Source organism: Gymnogyps californianus, chromosome Z (assembly GCF_018139145.2).
Source record: "Gymnogyps californianus isolate 813 chromosome Z, ASM1813914v2, whole genome shotgun sequence".
Taxonomy (NCBI): Eukaryota; Metazoa; Chordata; class Aves; order Accipitriformes; family Cathartidae; genus Gymnogyps; species Gymnogyps californianus.
In genome coordinates, this window is record NC_059500.1 from 58340483 (window position 1) to 58367553 (window position 27071).

The following is a 27071-nucleotide window of genomic DNA, read 5'->3' on the forward strand; positions in this document are numbered from 1 at the left end:
GAAGTTCAGGCATTTGGTTCTGGCAGTTTCTGGTGAGAATGGTACTTAATGAGCTGCACATGAGTGCCTGACTTGATTGCCTTTGCAGTAAAAAGGAGTGTTCATGCTAAAATAACACTGCAACATACTGTGATTTTCAAGCTCACATGCCTTTGGGCTTATAATTTATTGGAAACGGGTCATTATTTCAGTGGCTGCAAGAAGCAAGTGAATAAAGGTAGCACTACCTCAGCTTCTAACTCATAGACTGGAAGTGTATTATCTGCTCTCCACAAGAGCTACACGAGGTTCAAGCTTGGTGTTGAGTGAGGTCTAACCCGAAATCTATTGTAGTCCCATGTTGCTACCAAGCTCTAGTAAGTAATGGCATGAAGCCAAACTAAAGACATTTCAGAAGTGCCTAGATAGATTGCAGTGGCAAAAATAATGAGTAATTTGGTGATGAGACAAAAGTTTTACAGGCAATAAACCACCCCTTTGTATTCAGCAGCCAAAAAGCAGGCCACAGAAGCATGGCTACAACTTTGCGGCCTGCACCATGACACACTGCAAAACTAAAGTCCTCATCCCTTTGGAGACTCTTTCAGCATAGCGAGAACCAGCAGTCAAGGAAAGGCCAAAATAAAAAAAACAAGTTATATGAAATATATAGATATGAAAACATATGAAATATATATATACACCTATATGAAATGCATAGATTACTTCAAGTAGTCAGGTGAACACTTCCGCTAAAGGTGGTGCATTATTTGGGACATATCTGCTGGCAGGAGTAGATGTCCATGTGCGCAATACATTCACTATTGTCAGGTCTAAAAACGATTAGGCTATGACCTACTAGGATGTACTTCTTGTTTCTGGAGCAAGGTGCGAATGTGACAAAGGATATCACATTTACAGTTCGTTAACAACTGAGAAGCATGGTGCTCATCAGAGACAAAGAACACTTAAGAAACAGAAACCTGTGAGCTGAAGGTTTGAAAATTATCATATTGAGATGGGGCTGTGGGGGAAAACCCAAGAACCCTCTGAAGCTGTGTCTAGAAATCCCAGCAACAGAAATTTACACAGGACTGCAATACTGCAATTCTCAGCACAGTTTTAACATAGTAGCCTTGAATGCTGCTCAGACAGCTACAATTGCAATACTCTCCAGACACTGCAATTTCTAGCCAGGATATGAAGTGGTCTGCCACAGTACAGACCAAGAAAGCTGAAGCAAAAAAAGTCCAAAAAAACCCAAAAAAAATTCCAAGCAAAAACATGCTGTACTTTTGTAGAATAGCATACATGCTAGAATTACTTTTCACTCTATCATGTGTTACAGGTGAAGACTCAGAGCACGCCAACAGCAACAAGCTCTCCCTGGCGCAACCAGGCACAGGTGCTGCTTGAGGCCGTTAACAGATTTCAAGCACTTCCCCTCCCGAGACCACCTCATGCAGGCCGCGAGCGTAACACCCCGGTTCTCTCTGGGAGTTTCTGGGCATCCCTCAGCTTCTCTCCGACGCTACCTCCCTGCCACGAGCCGCACCAGCCCCAGCTGAGGACGTACAGCTCTCCTTCGAGAGCTTCCCGCCCACAGCCGCTTTCATCGCACCTGGGCCCTGCCCGCCCCAGCGCGTCGCCTGGCAACCACAAGCTGGCGCCAAGCGCATGCGCACTCCCCGTCTGGTCACTTCCGGCTTCTCCCGGTGCCTTCCGGGTTGCGTCGCGTTCCCGCCCCGCCGGCAGGTCTTCGCGCGCCGCGCGGAAACATTTCGTGCAGCGGCGCCGCTGGGCGAAGCTCGCGCGCGCGTGGGGTGCGGGTGGGGGGCGCGCGCCCCACTATTGCTGCCCTCGCGCCCGGGCGGGCGCCATGGCCGGGGTCGGCGGGCGGGGCCGCGGCCGCCGCTTTGTCCCAGGCGCCGGGTGGCGGCCGGCGGGCGGGCTCTGAGGAGCGGGCGGGCATGGCCTCCCCGCCCGGCGGCGAGCAGCGGGCTCTGCGGGAGCGGGTGGCGGCGCTGGAGGCGGACCTGGGCGCCTGCCGCGGGCAGCTGGAGCGGGCGCAGCGCCGGCTGCGCCGCACCGAGCGCCTCTACCGCGAGGCGCGGGAGGACAGCGAGGCGCTGAGGAGACAGGTAGGCCCCCGCCCCGGGAACCGGCTCCCCCGACCCTCTCTCCCCTCCGGGCCGGGCGGCACCCGGCCCCAGCCCTGTCAGGCATCCCCGCTGCCGTCACCCCCGACCGGGTACCCCTCGCCTTCCCCCCCCCCCCCAACTTTCCGAGGCCCCCCGGCCTGCCCCCTCCGCCCGGGCTGAGCTCATGGGGCAGGCGGGTCCCGTGCCTCCTGGAGCCCGCCAGACTTTCCTGGCCTGCGGGACTTCAGCGACCAGAGAAAGGGCGGCTGCTGCTGCTGCCGCCGGCTCGAGTTTGCTGTCCCGAGTCGACGTTCAACATTTGGCTGGAGAAGGGGTGGGGGTGGGGAGAACGATAACGTCTTCTCAGCCACAAAGCTGGTTTCGCAGTCAGAAGGAAGAACTACATTTAGCAGAAGGAAAGAAGCTTAATAAACAAGGTGAGGTAAAGGAGGAGTGGAAGAACTGTCCCACAGCTGCTTATGGCAAAATAGGGGAAGTTTTGTAAATGTCACAGTTTGTCACCACTGAACAGTGGTTATTGCTTGAAATCCAACTTTTCAGCGTGGGTATCTTAAAAATAACCTTGGTTAAGTTTTTCCCCCCAAGTGCTTGCCTTGCCTTTATTATTATACTATATAATGATAAAAAGATTATATATATATATATAAAAATATACATAATAATAGAAATATTATTTTAAAAAAAAGAAGAGAAACCAGTGGTGCACAATGCAATTGCTCACCACCTGCTGACTGATGCCGGAGCAGCGATCCACCCCTCCCGGCCAACTCCCCCCTGTTTATATACTGGGAATGATGTTCTATGATATGGAATACCCCTTTGGCTAGTTCGGGTCAGCTGCCCCAGCTATGCTCCCTCCCAGCTTCTTGCACACCTGCTTGCTGGCAGAGCATGGGAAACTGAAAAGTCTTTGGCTTAAGATAAGTGCTACTTAGCAACAACTAAAACATCAGTGTGTTATCAACACCATTCTCACACTAAATCCAAAACACAGCACTGTAGCAGCTGCTACAAAGAGAATTAACTCTATCCCAGCTGAAACTGGGACACCTTCATGAGCAGAAATTACATTTTTCATTATGCCAGGTTGTCTCCTGCCAAACAAAGATCAACTGAAACATCTATGATGCAATTATGTTTTGTTTGAATTATAGGATGTGGAATAGGCTGATACTCTTTTCTGATGTAGACCCCTAAAATGCAGCATTATGTTCTGTAACATGCTTTTTTTCTTTCAGGTTGAAGAGCTGACTAAGGAAATCCATAATACGAAGGAGAAAGATACGTCTAGCGTAGAAGTACAGACAGAGGACTATGCTGCGTGGTCACAAGCAGGTAGAGGGGGTGGTGATTGCTTAAACAGGTGTCTAGAACAGTGTCTTATTTTGAAATTTTTTTAATATAAAATACACTTCAAGTCTGTATCCTTAGCTGCATTAAACTCAGTAAACTGACATTATCTTTGGGACCATTTCCTATTTATTCAAGCTGTTCCTTTTAGAACAGGATAAAATGTAGCATGGACTGTAGCAGAATTCATGCCATAGTAATCTGTTACATAGTAATCTCATACATTACACACATACATGTTTTACCAATTTTTAAAGTACATTAAAATACGACATAATTTGTTCAGTACAAGTAGAATAAATTCAAAGCAGAGGCAGTACCTAATAATTGATTTTCATTAGACTACTTACATGCATAAATTTGCAGTTTAAGATTTAGGATCCTTAAAATGCATTGTGTAAAATACTGCTTTGCTAATTTATGCAACTTCAACATTTAGGTTTTCTTCCCCTGCAGATTATTACTACTATGAAAATTATTACAATCACACTGATACTCAAGATTGTGCATCTGAACTGCCAGTGCAGCACAATCATGGGACTGAAGGCACTGAGCATAATTCCGCGGAAGAATCGCAGACAGGTGTTAATATTCCTTTAAGGGTGGATAGCACCAAAGTTGCTGACGGTGGAGAAGAGGAAAATTTTGTCCAGAATTCACAGGTTATAGAACTGTTCGGGGTTTTACCAATTTCAAAGTCAGCACTCAATATTTCATTTAAAAGATGTGCTTTTGGTCTTGATGTCATTGTACGGAATGATTTTTTGTGATGGTCTGGTGCTGATGATAGCAGACAAACATCCTTGTGGTTTGAAACTAGTTCTTTTTGTAGTGTGTTCCAAGTGTAACATACTCGTAGATTTGTTGGGTTTTTTTTTTTTAAAAAAAAGCGCATTCTAAAACGTATGTCCTACATAGCCTGGAAGCATGGTGGTTTTTTATCAGCAGAGTATGTTCAATATGGCCATGCTGACCTTCTTAAAGTGTACTTCTTTTTCCCTGTCCTCTGTTGATACAAGGAGGCAACATATAATGAGAAGAAAGTTGTTGGGGGGTTTTATTTGTTTATTTTGTTGTGTTTTTTTTTTCCTCTGCCATCCAGCCTTCTCTTAGATCACTCACTTCATCTCACTCACTTAACTGATTTTCTGCCTTAGCATCTAGCAATTGAAATGGAATGGAGGGCAGAAATCTGTTTTAGGAATGTACTGAAAGATATTCACTGGGTATATTTTTGATGTGAACCACTTTTGAATAAAGGTTGGGGAAAACAAAAGGCACAGGATGAAGTCTTGGTGCCATTGAAATCAGTAAGAGTTTATCAGTAAACTACAGCTAGATTTTTGCCTTCTTGTTTAATGGTTCTTGAAACTATCCAAGTCCATAGGGCACTAATTTGTTTTATTTAAAATAAGGCATTGTAAAATGCTGAAGAACCAAGGAGGTTCTTTTTAGTACAAAATTTAATTTCTTACTTTCTGGTATCAGGAAGCAGAAGATACTTCAGTACCAGAGGGTTCTTTGGCAGAGAGCTTGAGAGCTGCTGCAGAAGCTGCTGTTTCACAAACCGGATTTATTTACGATGAAAATACAGGATTGTATTATGACCATAGCACTGGATTCTACTATAATTCGGTAAGAATTGTTTTCAAAACCCTTGGCATTTTTTCTCTATTGCAAAAGTTCTAGTAATAAAAGTTGATGTGAGCAAAGAACTAAGATCCAAGCTGACTTTATGATTTGAAAAACATGTTACTGAAGACAAATAGTAATGGAATTAGTTGTGAATTAGTTGTTAATTAGTTGTTGAATTATTTCAATCAAATTAAATATAGCAGGCTAAGATATAAACTTAGATTTTCATTCAGTTCTTTTGATGTCTCCTAGATCTTTAACTTGCCTGGCATTTTAGGAGTTTTATACTATAAAGCTGCTCTGTAACTCTTTCAAAATTAAAAGCTTGAGCTAAAAGATGACTTGTTTAGAAAAAGACATTGCTGAACTGAGTCAGTGGCTTCTCCACAGTGAAAAGCATATTGAGAGAAAATACACAAAATATTTCTACTTCTACTTGAGTACTGTTGCCAAGTAGTTTGATGTTACAGGAAACAAAATACTTCTTTAAAAAAAGATGTCAGATGGTGGATCAAAAGTTCATAATGGTTAAATTCTGCTATACGTTTCTCATAAGAGAGCTTTGGGGGAGATTTTCTTTTTGTCCTATGAGGTATGTGTATATATACATGCATATATAGATAGATATATACACTGTCACAAATCCCAGTGGAACTACTGTGCTGAAAACAGAGGTTTTGTTTGCAGCATTACATTCAACTCAATTTAAAAAAAGAAAGTGTATGTGGTACACAAAACTACTTGTTTTCAGGGACACTTCTGGACTTAATTTTTCAAGTCTTAAATGATACCATTGCTTTTGATATAGTTTGTGGATATAGTTAGATACATAAATGTTTGGGGCTATACATTACAGTTTATGGTACAATTACACAAAAGAATATATTTTCTTGCTCAGTAACTGTTCTGAATTACAGGAAATGTTCTTGTATTGGGTTTACTGGCAAGGTTTTGGTAGTGGGGCCAGGGGCTGCAGAGGCGGCCTCTGTGAGAAGAGGTCAGGGGCTGCCTGGACACGGCTGGTTCCGCTGCAGGACACAGCTGAGCCCATCAGAGAAGCTGGTGGTGCCTCTGTGAAAGCATGTTTAAGGAAGGGCAAAACGCTGCACAGTGGAGTGTGTAGGGGTGGGTGGAGGGGGTGGGAGTGTGAAAAGCAACCCTGCAAATGCCAAAAGAAGAAGGAGCGGGAGGGGGTTCTCCAAGCACCGGAGCAGGCAATTCCCTGCAGTCCATGGAAGAGGGCCACACTGGAGCAGATATTCACACTGCAGTCCATGGAGGGCCCCGCACCAGAGCAGCTCCTTAAGAAGCTGTGGCCTGTGGAGAGCCCATGCCAGAGCAGGTTCCCCTGGCAGGAGCTGTGGCCTGTGGAGGACCCACACTGGAGCAGTTCTTGAAGGACTGCAACCCATGGGAAAGACCCATGCTGGGCAGCGGGAAAGTGTGAGGGGGAAGCAGCAGCAGAGAGAAACTGACCACAGCCTCCCACTCCTCATCTCCCTGTGCCACTTGGGCAGGGGGAAGAGAGGTAGAGGATTTGGGAATGAAGGAGTAAGGTAGAGCTTGGGAAAAAAGGGGCAGGGAGAGGTGTTTTGTCTTTGTTCCTCATCTTCCAGTGCTCTTTTAACTGGCAATAAATTAAATTTATTTTCACCAAGTCAAATCTGGCTTGCCCATGATGGTGATCTCCCTGTCTTTATCTTGACCTATGAGCTTTTCATCTTATTTTCTCCCCCAGTCCTGTTGAGGGGGATTGAGAGAGCAGCTGGATGGGCAACTGGTAGCCAGCTAGGGTCAAGCCACCACAATTGTTTGAGTGGCTTGAGTATCTTTGAGTGGCTTTGAGTATTTTTTTTAAACTTAGTATGTGGTTCTTTATTAACTAGGTGTTTCTTTGAACAATGTATTTATTGAAGTGATGATAACATTGTTCTTTATGTTTCTTATAAAGGAAAATCAACTGTATTATGATCCAGCAACTGGAATTTATTACTACTGTGATGTGGAAAGCGGCCGATACCAGTTTCATTCACGAGTGGATCTGCAGTCTTATCAGGCCTCTGGTACTCACCACACCAAGGATAAAAAAGGGAAAAAGAAGAGAAAAGAACCAGAGTGGATTACTGCAAATGAGTATAAGGTAACTTCAGAACTGACAGAAAATGCAAAACCTGTTTTCTTTTCATGGTGCAATTTATGGGTTGTGGGGTTTGGTTTTATGTGGAGGATGTGTGCTTATTTTCTGAAGGATTCAAACATCTCTAAGCTATATAAAGGCAGGTTGCTACCATGTAGTTACTGTTCAGATAATTTTCCCATTGAGTGATTAAGGATGAAACTTTAAACTTGGATCCCCTCACTGTTTCAATGTTATTTTATTACAATACAACTGGCTAGATCTCTAAAATTGAGTGTCAGTGAAGCTCTCTGATTAGCAAGCACACTAGAATGAATTCAGGGTACTGTGTGGGCTGGATTTACATCAGAAATTCGGTGTTACCTCAGTGTCTTGGTTTTGGCTGGTGTTTTTTTGTTGTTGGTTTTTTGTTTGGTTTTTTTTTTTTAAATTCACATGATGAATCAAAAAATGACTGAAGGTTTTGAAAACGCACACACCTCTCCCACCCCTTCTCTGTGATTCTGTATTCCAAAGCTCATTCCATTGACATTTTACTGTATCTGTACTATCATTTGGGATTGATGAAATGTCTGTGAAGTTCTAATTCTTTGCATATTATGCTCTCCTATTGATATTTTATTTGGTCAATACATTTTTTTTTGTCCATAGTGTGTGGATAAGCTGTACGTCTTCATAAATGCTCGTTGTAATTAACTTGTATTTTAAGTCATAAAAAACATAACTTCCTTTCTGTTGTTTTTCTGAGTACTAAGAAAGCATACCATATAGTACATGGTGACTGCCTTGAAAAACATTACTCGCTCCTAAACACCAGAAGTTCTATTGTAACACAGCTATTAAACCTCAAGAAGCATTTTCTTAATGAACACTATTATTGATGTTGAATCAAATTTGTATAGTCCTATTCTGCAAATTTGTTTTATTAAGATTTAATTGAATGTATTGATTCCTTTAGTTTGCAGTCTCCTTAGTTTGCATTTTTTAAAGCTATTGCTTTAACCATTGCATTATGTAGGCCTCACTCAAGCTGATTGGTTGAAATCTGAAATAATTATGTTAGTGTACAGGTACTCTTACATGATAGTTATGTAGCATCAGTACAGAGTTTAAAAATTTTGTCTCAGGAGTGAGGTCTTCTGAAAGAGTTGAAAATGAAAACTGTTCACATTAAGAACCAGTGAAGGTGGGTTAAATGGATAGTGGTAGTTGATCGATTACAGATTTTATAAATAGATTGTGGCTAATGTGGGAATTTCTACTCTTTGAGAAAACTTCATGTGAACCATTCCGTTCTGAAAGTTTGAGGTGAATACTTAGCAACACTAAGTATAACGATCCTTTAGACTTAAGAGAGAAGAGCTAATGCAGTTGAAGCTAGGAGTTTTACCAGCATCCAAGTTCTGGGCATGCTGTGTGCAACTGCTGAATTAGCATTCTGCCACTCTCAAAAGGCATTGCTAATACAGAACTTTATTCATCAAGTGTCAGGAAAGCATCATGGAAAGCTTGTAGGAATAAGCCTTTATCATATAGTTCTTATATAGTGCATATTATCATAAATCTCTTAAATTTAGTTCTGTGATGAACTGTTATGTATTGACCTAAATCAACAAGTGTATTTATGGAAGTTCTGTGGCATATATAGCTCTGACCTAGCAAATAATATTCACTACTTTATAGGATTGCATCACAATCCGATTCTGTCATCTGATTGTGCTAGAAATAGCTACTTGTCTTTAGCTTGTTTTATAGTGATAAAATATTTCTATAAAGATGGTCTTGTTAACACATCTTTTGTGTGAAGCTTGCACAGTCACAAGGTAGGAGGTAAACATCCACTTTTTCTGATGTGTTTTATTGATAGTGAACTGAGTACTTTGCTTTATTTGTGAATTAATGTGTTTGACCAACAAGATAAGAAGAAAAACATTTAAAACATATTCTGTAGTGCACAGATCTTTGCATCTGTGAACAGTAAGTGAAGGTTAGTGTCATAGTAAGAATCAAGGCCTTTTCTGGTTTTTTAAAACAAAAAAGGGAGAATACAAAGTGAAACTTAAAACAATTACTCTCCACTTTAAACTTCAAAAAGAAAACAATGCCTTTTTGTCAGTACACTTCTATGTAAATACACTCTTAGATTTAGAAAAAACAAAGCACCTTACTGTCATGTTTTATGTAGCTGAGTTAAAATACCTTATTCTTGTTGTGTGGTTCTTAATCATGTAAGAAATCTGTTCATTAGTTTAAAAAAGAAAATATGTTACATTAGTATAAAAGATTAAGATTTATTAGAATAAAAGATTATAGATTTTTCTGTTATAAAACTGAAAAAATAGTTATAAGCTGCACAATCCAGTTCATAGATACCTGGTATTTCTTGACAATATTATTGTTGTCCAGTTTAGTGTGGTATTCGTAAAGGCACTAATTAGTTCATGCTAGTTATTGTATTATGTACATCCTAAAACAAAACCAAAAATGTCTGGTTTTAAGTAGAACTTTGTAGTTGAAGTGTTGTGTATTGAAATGCTTTCGTGCACACTTATGCCAAGCTTTCTCCCTTTTCCTTCCATTCCCTCTTCCACTCTTGACAAAAAAAAATACAAAGTTAAAATATCTCTGTCCCTGAATACCAATTAAATTATTCAAGTTGCAACAATCATTTTGAAGATTAGTACTTCATTATTGCTTTTCCCAGTTGATTATTAAATTGTGCTGCTAGCCTGAAAAATGCCTCCAAACATTACCTAATTTGTTGACCAACGTAGGTTTTACTCGACCTTCTTTTTCTACAGCCAGTGCGAGTAGGAGAATGGTTTGGTTTATTGCCTGACCTGCAGACCACTAATAGTGGTAAATAAAGCAATACCAGGGCCTAATTCTGGGAATATGTCATACACCCCCTGAACTTTTTTTATTCCTGGATGAAGATGAGGTGGTTTATAAGAATATGCCTGTGAAGCGGGGGAAGACAGTGAGCAGTAGTTATAGAACCTCAAGTACATGAAACACTTGTTAAACTTGTTTTCTCTCTTTTTCAGTTAAAGGATTAAATGTAAACAAGTATTGATAGATATTGATATTTAGTATTACTTAAAAGTTACCAAATACAAGAAATAAGGAAATTTAGCAGCTGCATGTGTAGATTATCACAGTAAATATTTCTACATAGATGGTACTGGTAGTTACATAGTTTTTACAAAAAATTACATGTGATTTTTGAATGACTTATTCTATTTAAACCAAAGTTAATATCTGTTAAATCTAAAAAAGATCATAACTGGGCCAATCTGTTAACTTTCTGTTTCTGGTCACAGGAGGGTTTTTTAGTTGCGGTTTAGTTTGTAGCTATTGTGAAGAATTTGATGTGCTCAGCTGTCTTACATATAGTACCTATTTATAAGTAGTAAGTTGGGATGCTTAACACTACAGAAATGGCAAGTGTATTCTCCACAAATACTGCAGCATTCTTGAAAAAGCAATATAAATCTGAGAATCTAAAGAATAAAATTAATCTGTTAAAATATTATTGTATTTTTAACAAGCTGAATTACCAAACAAGAAAATACTGTGAGCATCTGCTAAAATGAATGTACTTCTAATTGCAAAAAAAAAAAAAAAACAGTGGAGAGGAACTCACGTGCTTAGTCTCTCCTGAGGAATATTCCTCATTTATACAAGAACTTTCTTTAAAGAGATCATTTCTTTTCAGTCACCAAACTTCTATATTACAAATAGTTTTATTTTGACTTGTGAAACTAAGCATGTTGCCCACATGCTTGCTTTTAATAGATGATCAGGAATTTTATTTGCCAGGATGACGTATTAGATAGCCTCTGTGCAGCTCGCATAAAAGAATCGATGGAACACTTTGGAACTTTCAGGCATATAGTACAGTTATGATTTCTTTTTGTAGTGCTAAAAAAAAAAAAGTGGGGCAAGAAATACCATATTATCTCCTGTATAAGAACAACCTTTAAATAAGTAAATTTGGAAAAGTTTAAAAAAAAACCAAACCACAAGGTGCTATAAATGATAACGTGATCCCTGGACCAATATCTAGATCCAGTGCTTCCATACAGGTTGGAGAATAGGCTGTGTGCAATAGTGATCATGTAGTTCTACTTGCTGGATTGGGGCCGTTAGCAATACATAGCAAAATTTACATGCAGGATCTGACATATGCCATTTTTTTTCAGAAATTATTTTTACAGTTTATTCTTAAAATACTGTCTAATAAATTTTATTTCAGTGTGGTGCTCAAAATTAACTTCTGCCATATTCTTTTCCATTATAGACGCATCCTAGCTACTTCTGTAGAAGAGACAAGGCTTTTGTAGTACCATTTCCCACAGAACTCTTGAAGCAGTGATTTTTATTTTTTTTTATCACGTGTAGTTTACTTTTTGCTGATATTCGTCCCATCTTTAGGTACGTCAGTTGACAGAAACCATGGCTAATCTGAAGATTTCTTCTTTTGGATTGGCAGCTTCTGGTAAAGGTAGAGTTGAGACACCAAACACATTAGTCCATGGATGTTTACCTTTAACCTTGATATTGTTATTAAAGGAAAAACAATATCTAGTAGTTGATGTTTAGATACCTATTTTCCTAAAGGAATTAATAATTTTTGTGAAGCTATTTGATCAAAATCAGTTCATCTACAAAGTAACTTTGAAATATATTTGAAAGACTGTATAAGTAAAACATCTGAAGAAAACTTTGATGGCATTCGAGAATATTTGGGAAGAGACATATTTAACATCACTTTATTAACATAGTGTGTCCTGACTAAACAAACTACGCGTTCTTTAAGTAAGGCAAATTTATGTTTCCTGTATTTCAGAGCTGTTCTCTGGTGTATTAAAATGGCTTCTTTATGATATAGGAAGAGCTTTACTCTTTTTCTGGCTTTTAATTAGATTTTTTGCATTGGAAATTCAAGTATTATGTAGGGTGGAAGACAGTAACTGAAGTACTTGTGAAATGGTGCTAGCAAGTGGAAGCTTAGTCATCTGAGTGAAAGAGCTATTTTAAACTGTTTGAAAATGTTTCTTTAGTAAAATACTGAATTTCAGATTAATTTCAGATTGAGAGAGTCAGTGCTAAAGATCTAATATTCAGCCCTTTAGATAAGAGCGTTGAGTACCCATGATTGCATTAAGTCACTTACTGAAATTCTAGCCAACAAAGAAGCAACAGACTACACATTTCTGAAAAGTTGTATTTGTACATATTTGTGTGTGTCGTATAAAACAAATTGATTTAGAAAACAATAGTTTAAACAATGCATTTCTTAGAATTAAGCTAATTATGCTCACAATAATTTTTAAGTTCTAATATGTAAGCATGCTGAAGAGTTGCATGAACGTGTGTGTTGATCAGGCATAATACAGAAAAATGTGAAGTTTTGAAAGACAAAATGTCTTGCTCTGTCACAGTAAAGCAAAAAGTACAGTTAAATGCTTAAAATATTTTGAACGTTTCATTAAAAACACTTCAGTGACTATGATCATTCATGTATATTTTATAAGTAGGCCAATCTACACTTCAGAAGGTCGTTGTAATCAGTAGTTTGTGGCCTATTCTTTATAAAGCAAAACCATCAGTTCCAGTCACATGACCATGATTTGTAATTCTTATAAGATCACTCCTCATGGGATACATAAAAATCCTGATTTCACTTGTAGCTTTGGCTGTCTTTGTCAGGGATGCAGAAATATGAACCGAGTCAACCCTGTAGTTAAGAAATAGTTTATTATGGATCAGATTCATCCCACCTCTCACCTTTACTCATGCTTAGTGAGAGAAAAGCCAGAGATCATGTGGTGATACCCAGTAGATACAAAGTTTTCAAAGCTGAATCACATAGAGGCAATCCATATCCAACATATGACTGTTGGGGTAGGTCTACTGACTATTTAGATATATTGGGCAAAGCAACACACAAAGGAACATGTGCCTAATATCCTGGTGTAACCAACATGGTTATAATGAGCACGTACTTGCATACTTTGTGTGTTGTATCATGAGTTTGGGATGAAGAGTTAAATATCCTGCCATTAAGAAATGAAGTGCATTGCTAGTATTTGTTAGGTCATTCGGGATGATACTTACTGAATATTGTGTTTACTGCCGGTTCCTGGTTTTTAAGCAGCGGCTATATGGAGGCAAGGGATTAGCTGCAGTTTGCGTAGTTACACTTTAATACATGCTACATAGGTTCTGTGTTAGTACTAGTAGTCATATATAATGGAAAAGGACTTCTTCAGCACAATTAAATACCCGCTCAAATGCTATCAGAATACATTCAGCATCCCCAGGCTTAATGTTTAGGCATTGTCAAGACATGTATTTTAATACAGATCTGTGAAATCATAAACTGCTCAAAATCCGTATTCTTTAGGAATGCAGTTTTAAAATCCTCAATTTTGTAAATGCGAAGGTTACATTTTTATCAGTACTTAACTGTTTAGTTTATTTGCTTTCTTAACAGTTGATTTTAGTAATAGTGGAAAAAATACAGAAACTGCTGAGAACAGGCTTAATGGTCATATTGGCAGAATGTATGTACAGAATCCTTGGTCTGTCTATAAAAGTGTTTTTTAAAATCCCTGTTTTCAACCCAGAACAGAGAGCCTACTCTTTAGTAGCCAGGCTTTGAAACAGCACCTTTTTATTTTCTAATTTAGAATATCTGAAGTGATGCCAAAAATGAGTATCACTGAATCACTGTGGAGAAAGAGCTGAGTGGTTGGAGCATTATACTTGGGCATCAGTGCATCGCAGTCATCTGTTGCTTTGCCTCAGTTGTGATTTGAGCAGACCATTTAGTTTCTCTGTTTTCAGATTAGATTAGTAAATATTTGGTAGCTCACAGTATTATGGGAAGAAATACATTTAGGATTGCAGAGCACCTTGGTATGTCAGGTATTGATCTAATATCCATACCAAACGTAAGTATAGACAAAGATAAGTACACTGGAAAAGATTATTCATAAAAGCAAAAATCAGATTTGCCAAAAAGATTTCTAATGGAATTAATGTGTCTGACACGTATGAACTGTGTAGTCTTACTTTTGGCAGGATTACTACATCTCTTATTTAAAATAAACAACATTAGGCAGTGACCTTGTGATCCTGTTCCTTCCTAGTTCCAATACTTAGAGGATTCAGGGAGGAGGGCTGGTGCATTACAGAGAAATCTTACCAATGGTCCTTCAGTTAAAGCATGAGGTCTTTTAAAATTTGCTGATTATTCCTGAGAATCTGCTGTCTTATTGAAAGTGTTTCAAAAGTACACTGCAAGGTCCTATCCAACAGCTTGACTGCTGGGCTGAGAGGAATTCTTGTGTTTGTCTTATAGCTGTGCCACTGATGAGTTTTTACAATTTTGAAAAGTGCTTTAATTTCCATGATGTTAACATTCATATTATTTCATGTATCTTGAACTGTAAAATGCTCTATACAAAAGCTTACTGAAAAAAGTCAAGGATTTTTTTTATTTTAACTGCTGTGTTGCCATATTTGGTACAATTCAGGGCAATTGAATGCATTCATTCTGAATCCAAGATGGCAAGTAACTTAAAATCCGAGAAATTTTTTTTTTATTTATCTCTTAAAGCCGTTTGTGTTCATTGTTTTCTTTTTTCCTTTTTTATTTTTTCTTTTTTTTTTCTTTTTCTTTTTTTTCCTTTTTCTTTTTTTCTTTTTTTTCTTTTAAGATGGTCGTCAGGGCTACTAGATTGAGAATTACATTTTCAAGGTACTCTGGCAAAATTAATATGAAACTTTAGATTCTCAAGTAAAAAAATGTTGATGGTCTTTTTTCTGCTGATGAAATCAAGTGGCAATGGAAGAACCTGCAATGATCTAATCGGTCTGGTATTCAATGGAGAAATTTGTTGCAGTACAAATGGATTCTCAATAGAACTGTTGCACATAGCATAAATTAAACTTAAGTTCTCTACTGTATCTTGATGAAAGGCTTTGTTAAAGTTGCAGTTTTGAAAGGCGGAAGAACAGGTCGTTAGGCGAGCATGGGTGGGCATTCCAGATATTCTGAACCATTGTGGAAAAAAATGAGAAGACAAAAACAGGAGGAAGATATGATGAAGATCAATTAAAGAACTTTTAAACAAGTTGCACGATTGAGTGAGAGAGGGACAGAAGTAAGTGTCATAAAAGCAAAACTGGAAAATATACAAGTTTGAAAGTGAGGACAAGGATCTTAAGTTTTGTGTGAGAAAAGAGGAAGGAATAAGCGAAGTTTAGAAGAGGAGTGCAGTCATACTTTCCCAAATAGAAGATGGTCTCAGTCATGTCTGCTAGGATGTGAAAATGTGTCTACTGAAATGTGCTGTTGACTGCATGCGCAAAACTTTCTGGAAATTTAACCATTATAGTTGTAAAAATAATTCTTCCTAGTGAAGAATTTACTTCCAGGCTGATAGCAGACTTTAAAATAACTCAATCTGTAAAGAATGTAACATTCTATAACTCCCCTCCAGGATTTGGACACAGAAGAGCAGAAATCATCTAACAGTCTGAATTGCTTTTCCACTACTGAGCAATTAAGTTCTACTGAAGAAGAAGAGTCTCCAAATATAAGAAAGAAGACTAAAATGGACACAAAACCACGAAACAGCCTGACAGCCAAAGAATCAATTTCTACAGACAGTATAAATTCACATTCACGCAAAAGTACACCAGATACTGCAGCATATACAGATGACAGTAGAACAGCAGACACAGAGAGTGAACCAGAAGAAGGTGAAATTACAGATTCTGAATGCGAAGCCTACAGCAGTGAGGATGAAGTAACAAGTGAAGAAACTGCTGATTCAGAAGACTCAGAAAATGAAGGTGAATTATTGTGGCTTTTATGTATGATATTACTGTATTTTTCCAGGAGCCCATTAAGAACAAACTACAATAAAACAGTTTGGATAATTAAAAAAAAATATATAAAAGCATGTGACTTGAGATACTTTGAATTAAAAAGTGCTGTATGTTACCAGTACTTGTTTCCTTCTCGTTACTTGCACAGTAGCCAGAAGTAGTGGTGTTTTTGTAAAAACTGTTTAGGGGCATAACGTCCCGTGCTTGTGTAGAAACCTCAGTGGCAGAATAAGATTTGTTTAGATTAGGATAGTGACAGGAGAAAAGAAAGTCTATTGCTAAAATAGGGGTTCTAATACAGAACTCACAGTAATTCTGTGTATTAACTCTCTTCAATTAATGTATAATATTTCTGATACTGTTCATAAACAATCACTTATAATTCAATGTAAGTTGAGTCCACTGTGGTGAAAACGATGAATGTGGAGTACTCAGTACTATTTGAAATCCTATTTTGTGTGTATTCCAGTGGCAACATGTAAGAAATAGGTATAGAGAGGAAACCTGTATACTATTTTGTACCAAAGAAAGTGTTCTCCTAGGTCCTTAAGACCTCAAGAATTGAATGGTCTCTTGCAAACAAACCAAACAAAAAAAAAAAAAAAAGAGTAACCTGTGAAAAGCTTAATGCAACCAATTGGAACTATGTATATGCAAAGGATATTCCAAATCACAGAATGAAATACAACCTATAGAAGCCTGTACTGCAGCCTGTGCCCTGCTCACAGTTTGTTTCTTCTGTTTTCATTACTCTACATAAACTACTCAGATTCTGAGTGATTAATCCCATTCAAAATGTGCTTGCTACCATCAGGCTTTCAGATTAAATTTCCTTGTCTTACTGTTTTCTAATAATCAATTCTGCAGTAATGCTGGAGTAATAAAAACTGGAGACAGTTTCTCTCCTCCTAGTACCTTTTCAGCTACTGTCTTCCCATCTTACCATGTCTATTCCTGGCTGAGATCATTGGAGACTGTTTATGCAAGTGTACATCCAAGAACAGAATTCATACAGCTGTTAAATATAATTACTTAACAGATACTGAGGCAAAAAGCATATTCATCTGTAGGCTTATCTATTATTTTTTCTTATCTGTATTGGTGCATAGTGCTAATAAGAGTAAAAAGTAGTCAAAATACATTTGACATAGAAATTATCAAATATAAAGCTCTATATGCATTACGTTCATGATGTGGTGAACAAAAAGGTGCTGCCTTTTCTCAAAGTAAAATTGTATTCTAATCTGTTATGACTGATGGTCCATAAATTTATAGTATGCTAGTAGATTCTGTGAATGTATTTATATTTTATTGCTGTAACTAAACAGTTGTGCACGTGTAAATAACCAGAATTAGGAAAACATTTTTAATACTTTAGTGTGCAGTCAGAAAGCCTTTGAAACGGTAGTCTCATCAAAGTTTTCTCTCAGATGTGCTTATACATTTCTTTTTCTGAAAGTCACATATGATTTAGCCAGATGATGGCTGAATGTATATCAGTTGTTTGAAAGCTATGGACTATAGCGGTAAAACTGTAATTTGTTGGTAGTAACAATATTTATTTTTTTTATAATTATAGATGAAGAAAAGATCTGGCCTCCTTGTATCAGAGTAATTGTAATAAGATCACCAGTTCTACAGACTGGATCACTTTATATTATCACAGCTGTGAAACCTGCTACAATTGGAAGGTAACACTGAATGGAATTTGTTATATATATCTGAAACTGTACCTTGCTTTGAAAGCCACTCAGGATTGCTTGTCCCCACTCTTCATGCTTGTCCTCCTAGTGTGCAGCAGTTGTGAGGTACTCTGAGTTAGGTTAGCCCACAGTAAGAAATATAAGTTGTGTCACGTAATGTCATGCTTGCTGTGGTAACAGCATACGCGGTTAATGTAGCTCAGCAATCATGCAAATTTGTTAGTGATAACTTGATCTTGTGTCTGAGTCCTAATGGCAGCATAGCTGCAAGTCATTCTTTGAAAAATGTTGTTTTCTAGAAAGTAAGTAAACTTTTTTTCTGGGCCAGTAAGGTAACTTTTTCAGAAATGGAAGAACACAATTCAGAAGTTCAGGATCACAAGGAACTATATCCTGGACTTCCTCACACATTCAAATTCCAGTAGGGTTGGTTCATCATTTTTAAATAAGTTGGGGTTTGTGCTAGCCTGTATGCATTCTTCCAGTTCTAATATTAAAAAAAAAAAAAAAATAAATCTGGTTTGTTCATTGTGGATGATGATGGGATGGGAATTTAATGATGAATTAATGCTTTCTTCCATGCTTACTGAAAACCTCACCCCTTTTCAGCTGCTTTTATCTAATGCTGATAGATGTGTTTTGATTTGCTGTTACAGCTGGAGTTTTCTAGGTACATGTGTGTGAAGATTAACAGATGACAATTCTGCTTGCACTTTGCATATAGGTCCTTTGCTAGCTGCATTGCTTCTTCATCCCCTAGTGTAAGAAACTAATACACAAATCCCTTCCTCCTGCTGCAGTGTTTTTGACCAAAAAAAAAAAAAATCTATACAGATTACTCTTTCATTGCTTGTATTACCTGCCTAACGCTACCAGGAATTCAACTTCAGCATTGAAGACTGATGCCAAGATGCACTGAAGAGCCTCAAGGATGCAGAGTTCAGACTATTATTTAAAGGCCTTGTATGAGTATAAAAGTTCAGATAGAAATGTCAGGTTTATAGGTAAAAATTTAACAGTAGAGCTTTATCATATATTCATTGCCTACTGTGTATAGTTTATAGATGGAAGAAGGGACCTGAAGCAAGTCTTTACATTGTGTATATAGCAACACAGTGTTTTACATCTGTAAAGCTCCCTAATAGCTGAGAAGAGAAACATGGTATTAAGGTACAACTGAAATACACCTTTTTTTAAGCCACTTACTAGACCTATTTCTACTTTGTTGTGATTTATGTATCAACTTGCCTTTCCAGAGAAAAAGATGTTGGACACACACTTCAGATTCCTGAAGTTGGAGTCAGTAAGGTAACTCTTGTTCCTGTCTGCTGAAAGGCAGATCAGTGTATGAATGAAGCTTTAGATTTTACAGCTTTAAATTTTGCAAAATCTTACGTTAATTTTTTTAAAGAACTTTGAGAATGAGATGTGGGTTTAGCCACATTTGAAGTTAGAAAAAGGAAACCAGAGTATTTTACTGAATGGGAATTTAACACGAACAGCAGTATGATTTCAAGGTCTAGAAAAGCTAAATATTTTTTCAAATTGGAGTTTTACTAATCCACAGTGTAATGCACAGTAAAAAAATCATACTTTGAATCTTGAATTTGTTAGTTATTGAACTTGAAGAAAACTTACTACTCTGTTAAGTACTAATGTTATATAAAATATTGATGTCAGCTAGTTAGAACTTTGTCATAAAGTAATCCAGTCCTTGCAGTTGAGCTCAGAGCAACAGGTTTTATTTTATTTTTGTTCAAGGCAACTGTATAAATATGGAAGTGAGGTACAGCGAGTTTGAAAATTTAACAGAATTTCTTTTGGTGACAGATTGTAATGGAAAATTTTTCTTCTGGTTAAGAAAGATTAAAGATAAATTATGTGCTCTGTTTTGCTAACTACTTTAACACAGACCATAAATACAGCACTCCTAATAAAAGAAAATGTAGATTGACACAGACATGTCATCGAAACGAAACAAAAAAAAATTATAAAAACATCTGCAAATGCAAGTATCTGAAATATGCTTTACTATGTCTGTTACAGATCATAGTTCTGATTAATCAGCCACGTACCATATTTCATACTGAACAATTTCCAGAGCAAATCTTTCCCTGCTATTAATGACTTTTCAGGCATGTTTTTCAAATTGGGTGCATAAAGAAGCCAAAAGGCTTTTATTTTTCTATAATGTTACCATTTTAGTACTTCACGGGTACCTGACTGTTTTTATAAGAAGTTATTTCACTTTACAGATAAGGAGTCAAAGGCAGGAAGATAAATGACATATCTGTAGAAACAAAAAGTTAACTACCAGTTTGTTTTCCTCACTATTCATAGTTAGTAGCTGTGGACCACTTTGGCATTTGCTTTTCTTGAGTGTAAAGTGAGATTTAAAAAAACAATGCTACACCCTGCAGATTTAGCGTCTTTAGAAGAAGTTTGGGTTCATCCTAGTCAATAAAACAGAGGTTAGAAATTAAATTATCTATTGAATGAGCTGGTCAGTCTCCACCATTATGGGAGTATTCCTGTTATAAATGCTAGCCAATCTACAAAACATTGTTTTGATATTTTTTTATTACTGAATGTAGCAAGTGCTGTTGCTCAAAGATGAGAATTGGTTTTAAATGAATACTTTGTTCCCAGATTGACTCTTGAGGGTTTTTTCCACTATAGCAAAAGGTATCTTTGCTTGTCAAATTTGAAACAGTCACATTTTTAGACTTCTGGTTTTTAGTGGAAGTCTTAGTAGGCTGCAGAAGTTGATATTTTGGTTGGCTTAGTGGCGATTTTTGGAGGTAGCGTATATCTTTGAGTTTGGCCAGGAGTTGTGTTTTCTCTGTTCTGTGTGGGCTTGGGAGCAATACCTATATAGAATTGCAACAACAAAACAAACAAAAAAATTAGATTGTTAGGCTCAATATCAGAAAGGATATAAAAGGGACAGCAAATGATGGCTAGTCATTGTGTCCTGGGCATTAAGATGCAGGTGAAGGTGAATTACATGAAATTTACAAAAGCATGGCATTTGGGGAGCTATTTCAGATATGAAAGACCAAGTAACCTGAGGCTGTAGAATCAGATTAGATTTTTTTTTTTTTAATTGAAAGAGAAAAAATTGAGTGCTGTAACATACCTTATAAGAAGAAAGCTTTTTATTTATAAGAACAGTTAAAAATGCTATATTACTGAATCTTGCAGTCCTTTAAGTAAAGCATACTTGCCGCATTGGAAGTGTATACTTTTTCAGTACTGAATTAGTTTATGATCAAAATAGTTATGTTATTAATAGTATACTTTAGCTCATGCTTTTGTGGTGCGTTCATTTATATTTCACAGGGATGAAATCATAAGGTGTGGAATACTCTATTAACTTAGAGTAGCAGAGCCACTCATTTAAAAGACCTCAAATATTCTGAAATCTTACTTTAAATTAGCATATAAATTGTGAAGTATTTGCTTAATATGAACATTTCACTTAGGCTTCTATTTATCAGTTCCATGCAGAAGTATATTTTGACCACGATTTGCAAAATTATGTTCTTGTGGATCAAGGCAGTCAGAATGGAACAGTTGTTAATGGAAATCAGATTCTCCAGGTGAGTACCTGTTGTTATAATGCTGTGTACGTTGCAGAAAACTAGTCATGTGATCACTTTAAATATGTTAGGGCAAATCACTAACAACATCATTGTATGGCTTCTTTCATACATTAGTCTCTTCCTTTGTTCTCTTCTGGTTTTAGGGCCACTTAAAATACTTCATGTTTGGTTTCTATTGGAAAAATCTACTATGGTTGCAGTTCCTAGAGTGAAATACCCACTGTAGTTAAATACTTGCCTGCATTTGTGAGACCAAAGTGAATTACTGAATTTTGAGCAGTATTCCTGAAATAGAGTTCGTGCCCTTCATTAGTAACTAATTAACATGGCTGCCAAAACTTTCTTTTGCTGTAGCCTAAAACAAAATGTGATCCCTACATCTTGGAGCATGGAGATGAAGTGAAGATTGGTGAAACTGTGCTTTCTTTTCATATACATCCTGGCAGTGATACCTGTGATGGATGTGAACCAGGACAAGTCAGAGCACATCTTCGCCTAGACAGGAAAAAGGAATCTTCTGGTTAGTCATGTTATCACGGGATATGTTTTTTTATTATGGCTCTTTACTTTATAAACATAATAATTACTTCAGTTTTCTTAAAATTTTCTTGTCAACTGGGAATAGTTCTTCAATACATAATGATGTATTTTCTTGGTATGTGTGTGTCCTGGTTTCAGCTGGGATAGAGTTAATTTTCTTCTTAATAGCTGGTACAGTGCTCTGTTTTGGATTTAGTGTCAGAATAATGTTGATAACACACTGATGTTTTAGTTGTTGCTAAGTAGCACTTAAGGATTTTTCAGTTCCCCATGCTCTGCCAGCAAGCAGGTGTGCAAGAAGCTGGGAGGGAGCATAGCCGGGGCAGCTGACCCGAACTAGCCAAAGGGATATTCCATACCATAGAACGTCATGCTCAGTATATAAACAGGGGGCAGTTGGCCGCGAGGGGCGGATCGCTGCTTGGGCATCGGTCAGTGGGTGGTGAGCAACTGCATTGTGCATCACTGGTTTTTCTTCTTTGGTTTTTTGGTTGTTTTTTTTTTTTCTTCTCCCCCCTCTAAAAACCTGGGTCAACTACTTGGAAGGCAGCTATGCTCACCACTATACCACCACGGGCTGATGAGCTGCTGTTGCAGCCTCCCCTATCCATACTCCTTGCTCCTCCTGGATGGGGTAGTAGACTTGCAAGTATAGGTGTGTCGTGCTTTGACCCCAGCCAGCAACTAAGCACCACACAGCTGCTCACCGCTCCCCACTCCCAGTGGGACGGGGAGAAGAATTGGGGGGGGGGGGGGGGGAGGGAGGGAGAAGTAAAACGCGTGGGTTGAGACAAGAACAGTTTAATAACTAAAGTAAAATAAAATATACTCACTAAGAATAATAATATAATAATCGTAATGAAAAGGAATATAACAAAAAAAAGAGAAATAAACCCAAGGAAATACAAGTGATGCACAATGTAATTGCTCACCACCCACTGACTGTTGGCAGAGCAGCAATCCGCCCCTCCCGACCAACTCCCCCCTCCCCGTTTATATACTGGGCATGACATTCCATGGTATGGAATACCCCTTTGGCTAGTTCGGATCAGCTGTCCCGGCTATGCTCCCTCCCAGCTTCTTACACACCTGCTTGCTGGTAAAGCATGGGAAACTGCAAAGTCCTTGGCTTAAGATAAGCGCTACTTAGCAACAACTAAAACATCAGCGTGTTATCAACATTATTCTCACACTAAATCCAAAACACAGCACTGTACCAGCTACTAAGAAGAAAATTAACTCTATCCCAGCCGAAACCAGGATAGTGTGTCTATGTGTAATAATGTTAGAAGAAAAATTCTCACAGTTGTCTTATGTTTCAAAACATTGTTACATTATTGATTAGAAATTCAATCCTGTGTTCTTCCTTTTAGTTTGCCCAGCACTTAGCAAAGAAGAGAGAGAGTTAGTCAGAAGAAAAGCATTAAAACAAATACGGGTAAAATATGGTTTACAGGTGAGTTTACAGTAGAAGTGTTTGAAGTCTACATCTACTTTGTGATTCCTATTTTAAGCCATAGACTTCAGTGAATAAGGAAAGTTTTCAAATACACTCAAACTTGAGCTTGGTAGTTCAACTCAAGCTTGTCTTTTGTACACTAAATAATGATTATTTACAAACCTCTACAGGGAGAGATGATGTAACAGGGCATGACAGTTCTGTTAAAAGTTCAGGAAAAGAAGATCTGTTCCAATGTGTACAAGATTCCTCATCCTTTTTAGGTTAAGATTTCTTAAGACATTTCTGTTTTTATTTCTGCAAATTAAGTTTGCACTAAATTGCAGTGCTATCATTTATTTGGAAAGGAAAAATAATGAGCAACTGAAAAAATGATGGAAGGAAGAGGGAAATTTTTTAAGTTTTAAGTCCACTTTGCCATAGAAGAATGCCAACATGAATGTACAGGCAATATAGTATATAAGTATTCAAGTTACTTCTGTTTTAGAGATTATTTTAACTATGGAGTTACATCTAGTACTTGGTGTAAGTATTCGTGTAGAAAACAGAATGCCATCATTTCTCTCAACTTCTTCAGCTACCAAAATAATACCGATACGGAATCTATACATGTGCTTAGTTCTGTCATCTATTCTGAAGAAATAGTTGCTGAGGAACAGGCTAAATGTTTAAACAAAAAGCCAGTGGTATGTCCATATGGTTTTCTGCTTAATATGGAGAGATTGATTCTTCATACCAAGAGACAATTCAAGAGAATCTGTTAATTTATTTACAGCCTCTGTGAAATTAATGAATTTGGCAATATTACATTATTATGTGATGATGGCACTAACATACCTTACAAGGTAATGGCTGTAAGGTAAGAAACTACTAAATGAAAACTATAGTTTTTTGTTATAAGATTTAGAATTAATGAAATAGGCTGAAGCTGCCTTACTTTTGGAGGGAAGCAGTTAAGTTATCAAAAATAAAGAATTTAAAGCCCACTTTCTTTGTCTTGATGGAATTTAATCTGCTTATAAAGAACACAGAGTATGAAGACAACAAAGCAGTGAAGAATCCAAAGTACAAAGATAGAGCAGGAAAACGCAGAGAGACTATTGGAAGTGAAGGAGCCTTCCAGAGAGATGATAGTCCAGCTTCTGTTCATATGTAAGTTTGTTTGGGGGGTGGGGAGGAATCCTCCGTGTCCCTTCTAGTGAATCTTAAAAAATGATGATAAAGTAAGTATCAATTAGTTACTAGGATACAGTTTGTTAGATTATTAATTACCTGTATATAACAAGTTAGGAGAGCTAGAAAATAGTAAGCTATTCTCACTTCCCAGTTCACATGCTCTTTGTATTAACTCCTCACCTTCCATACAGAATTCAACTTGGCAGTAAGGATGCTTAGATCACTTCCTTGCCAACTCAAAAAATCAAGGAACTCCCCAGCTGCACTACTGACACCTTCAGTATTGTCTATTTTTCAAGTGCCTCAATTTCTATTTTTCCTATCCAGTCCCAGTGATAGTACACATGCAAATTTTTCACCTGCAGTTTCTTTCACTGTCAATATGCAGCCTATCATAGGACATGCATTTATATACCTCTTAAATGACACTTTAATCTTCAATTATTCTTTTGCTTCTGTAGTTGTAGTTGGGGTGGGTTTTTTAAGAAACATGAACTTGTAGGTGCTTGTAAGTTAGTAAAAGGAAGTGTGAGACAATGAAATATGTGCGTTAGGATGATTTGGTGGTGAGGTAGTGATACAGCCTTTTCCCTAGTGCAGTCAATTCCCACCCACCCATGCTGTATCTCTTAACTCCTATAAGCAAGTAGTTCAGGAGGAGTTTTAAGAAAGTTGGTATTGATCAGAGGCTTGGAATAGCTTTGGTAACAGAAGATACTCATGGAAGAACTTGCAAAAGGTAGCACTAGGGTCTTCTGGATAGCTCTTGATGGAAGTAGGAACAGCGTAGTAGTTGAGTCCTGGTTTCTAGGGCAGCATATGCATGCACATTTCTGTCCTTCAGTATTTGGGTAGAGAGCATACTCTGTATTAACTCTTGCTTATCAGTTACCTTAAACTTTCTTCAAAGTGAAATCAGCAACAGCAACAAAGGACATAAAATGTTGGAGAAGATGGGATGGAAGAAGGGGGAAGGCCTGGGCAAGGATGGTGGTGGTATGAAGGATCCGGTAGGTCTTTCTGGTTTTTACTTGGAGCAAAAAGGCATAAAAATCTATTTGCAGCGAAAAGTGTCTAATTGTAAGCCACTACTCACTTGAAACATTTCAAAATCCTGGTTAGGAAGGAATAATCTCAGTAGGACTAATCTCAAATCATTTTTTACTTGATTAATGAAGTACTGTGAAATTTTTCAATAATTTTATCCCTTCAGTAGAAAATGCCAGTAATGTCTGTGTTTGTTAGGAAACTGAGCAAGGGAAGATGGACAGCTTCTAGCCATTGAATTAATACTTGAATACAAAGTCTGGAGGAAGATTGAAATCATTTTAAGTGATGTGAATTCAAGATGGGCTTATGGTGAAATTCTTCGCTTTCTCTGAGGCTGATGTAGCAGAAAAATCCAGCCAGATGACAGGCCATGAGAGGAAAAGCTGGCTGAAGTCACTGTAGCCACCATGTTCTGGGCCTCTGCCAGCCACGTTAGCCCCATTTTTGTCACCAGAGATGTGTTGTCTTTTGGCAGTAGTGCTGCTCAGAGCCACACCATACTGTTTGTTGTCAAACTGCCCAGCACAGTGGTCAGTGAGGAGTATTTCACAGTAATGTTAGTGGCAGGTGACATCATTCAGCACTCTAGGTCATTGTTCTAGTGGTGGTGATTTGACGCATCATTTTAACAGTACTTTAGATGTCCATGTACGATCTAGGTATATTAGAGCCTTAAAGAGAAGCACTTGGGGAGGGGGGTGGAATTAGTATTATAAAATATCATTTAAAGTATTTAGTATACCTAACTTGCAATTACAACAATATTTAATGTATTTGACAGATCCACCTTCAGTTACATAAGACGCATGCAGGTTTGGGTACCAGTAGACCAGCCTCAATTGAAGATGTTCAGATCATCCAGAGCAAGAATAAAAAGAACTGGGATAAAGCAAGAGAAAGGTTTGCTGAAAACTTCCAAGAACCTAAATCACAAAGGGACACACCTAAGATTACGCCTTGGGTTAGAGGGACCGTAGAGTAAAGTATCTGGTCCCACAGCAGGGTAATTCCTGTGTGTAAATAGTTGGGAGAGAATTTATTTTTATTCTTTTTTCTTTTGCTAAAGCAGAAGTTTGGTGACATGTAAAATACAGTTGTGGAAAAAAATATACAAGATTAACTCTATTATGTTAATTGGTTTTCTGTAGTCTTCATGCTTTTATAAAAACACATTTTTAATAAATGAATGGAGTTTAGAGGGATATTAAAATTTAAGTACTTGAAAGTGATTCTCATCATGAGCAGGAAGTTTCTTCAGTTGTGTTTGTAACACAATTCTTCATGGAAAGTCAAAACATCTGTTAAATTTAAATATGATACCTTTAACATGTGAACAGTGGTTTAAAAGCAAGCTGAAACAAACAGAAA

The 27071-nt window shown here is 37.7% G+C and overlaps 1 protein-coding gene across 1 annotated transcript; it reads left to right on the forward strand.

Moving 5' to 3' along the window:
• The first annotated feature begins 1949 nt into the window (after window positions 1-1949).
• On the forward strand, window positions 1950-26828 carry AGGF1 (angiogenic factor with G-patch and FHA domains 1). The gene is made up of 14 exons (XM_050913363.1): window positions 1950-2120; window positions 3380-3476; window positions 3948-4153; window positions 4980-5126; window positions 7078-7266; window positions 15780-16134; window positions 17750-17861; window positions 19130-19181; window positions 21374-21475; window positions 21833-21998; window positions 23392-23474; window positions 24502-24629; window positions 25564-25663; window positions 26485-26828. Exons 1-14 carry the CDS (start codon window positions 1950-1952, stop codon window positions 26683-26685), a joined length of 2109 nt encoding a protein of 702 aa, XP_050769320.1. The 3' UTR covers window positions 26686-26828.
• The last annotated feature ends 243 nt before the right edge of the window (window positions 26829-27071 follow it).

Bases quoted from the DNA above. Each gene is read 5' to 3' on its own strand.
- AGGF1 (XM_050913363.1), top strand. From the start codon at position 1,950: ATGGCCTCCCCGCCCGGCGGCGAGCAGCGGGCTCTGCGGGAGCGGGTG. The intron at 2,121-3,379 runs GTAGGCCCCCGC...TTTTTCTTTCAG, and splicing joins GCGAGGCGCTGAGGAGACAG to GTTGAAGAGCTGACTAAGGA. The intron at 24,630-25,563 runs GTAAGTTTGTTT...CTTTCTTCAAAG, and splicing joins AGTCCAGCTTCTGTTCATAT to TGAAATCAGCAACAGCAACA.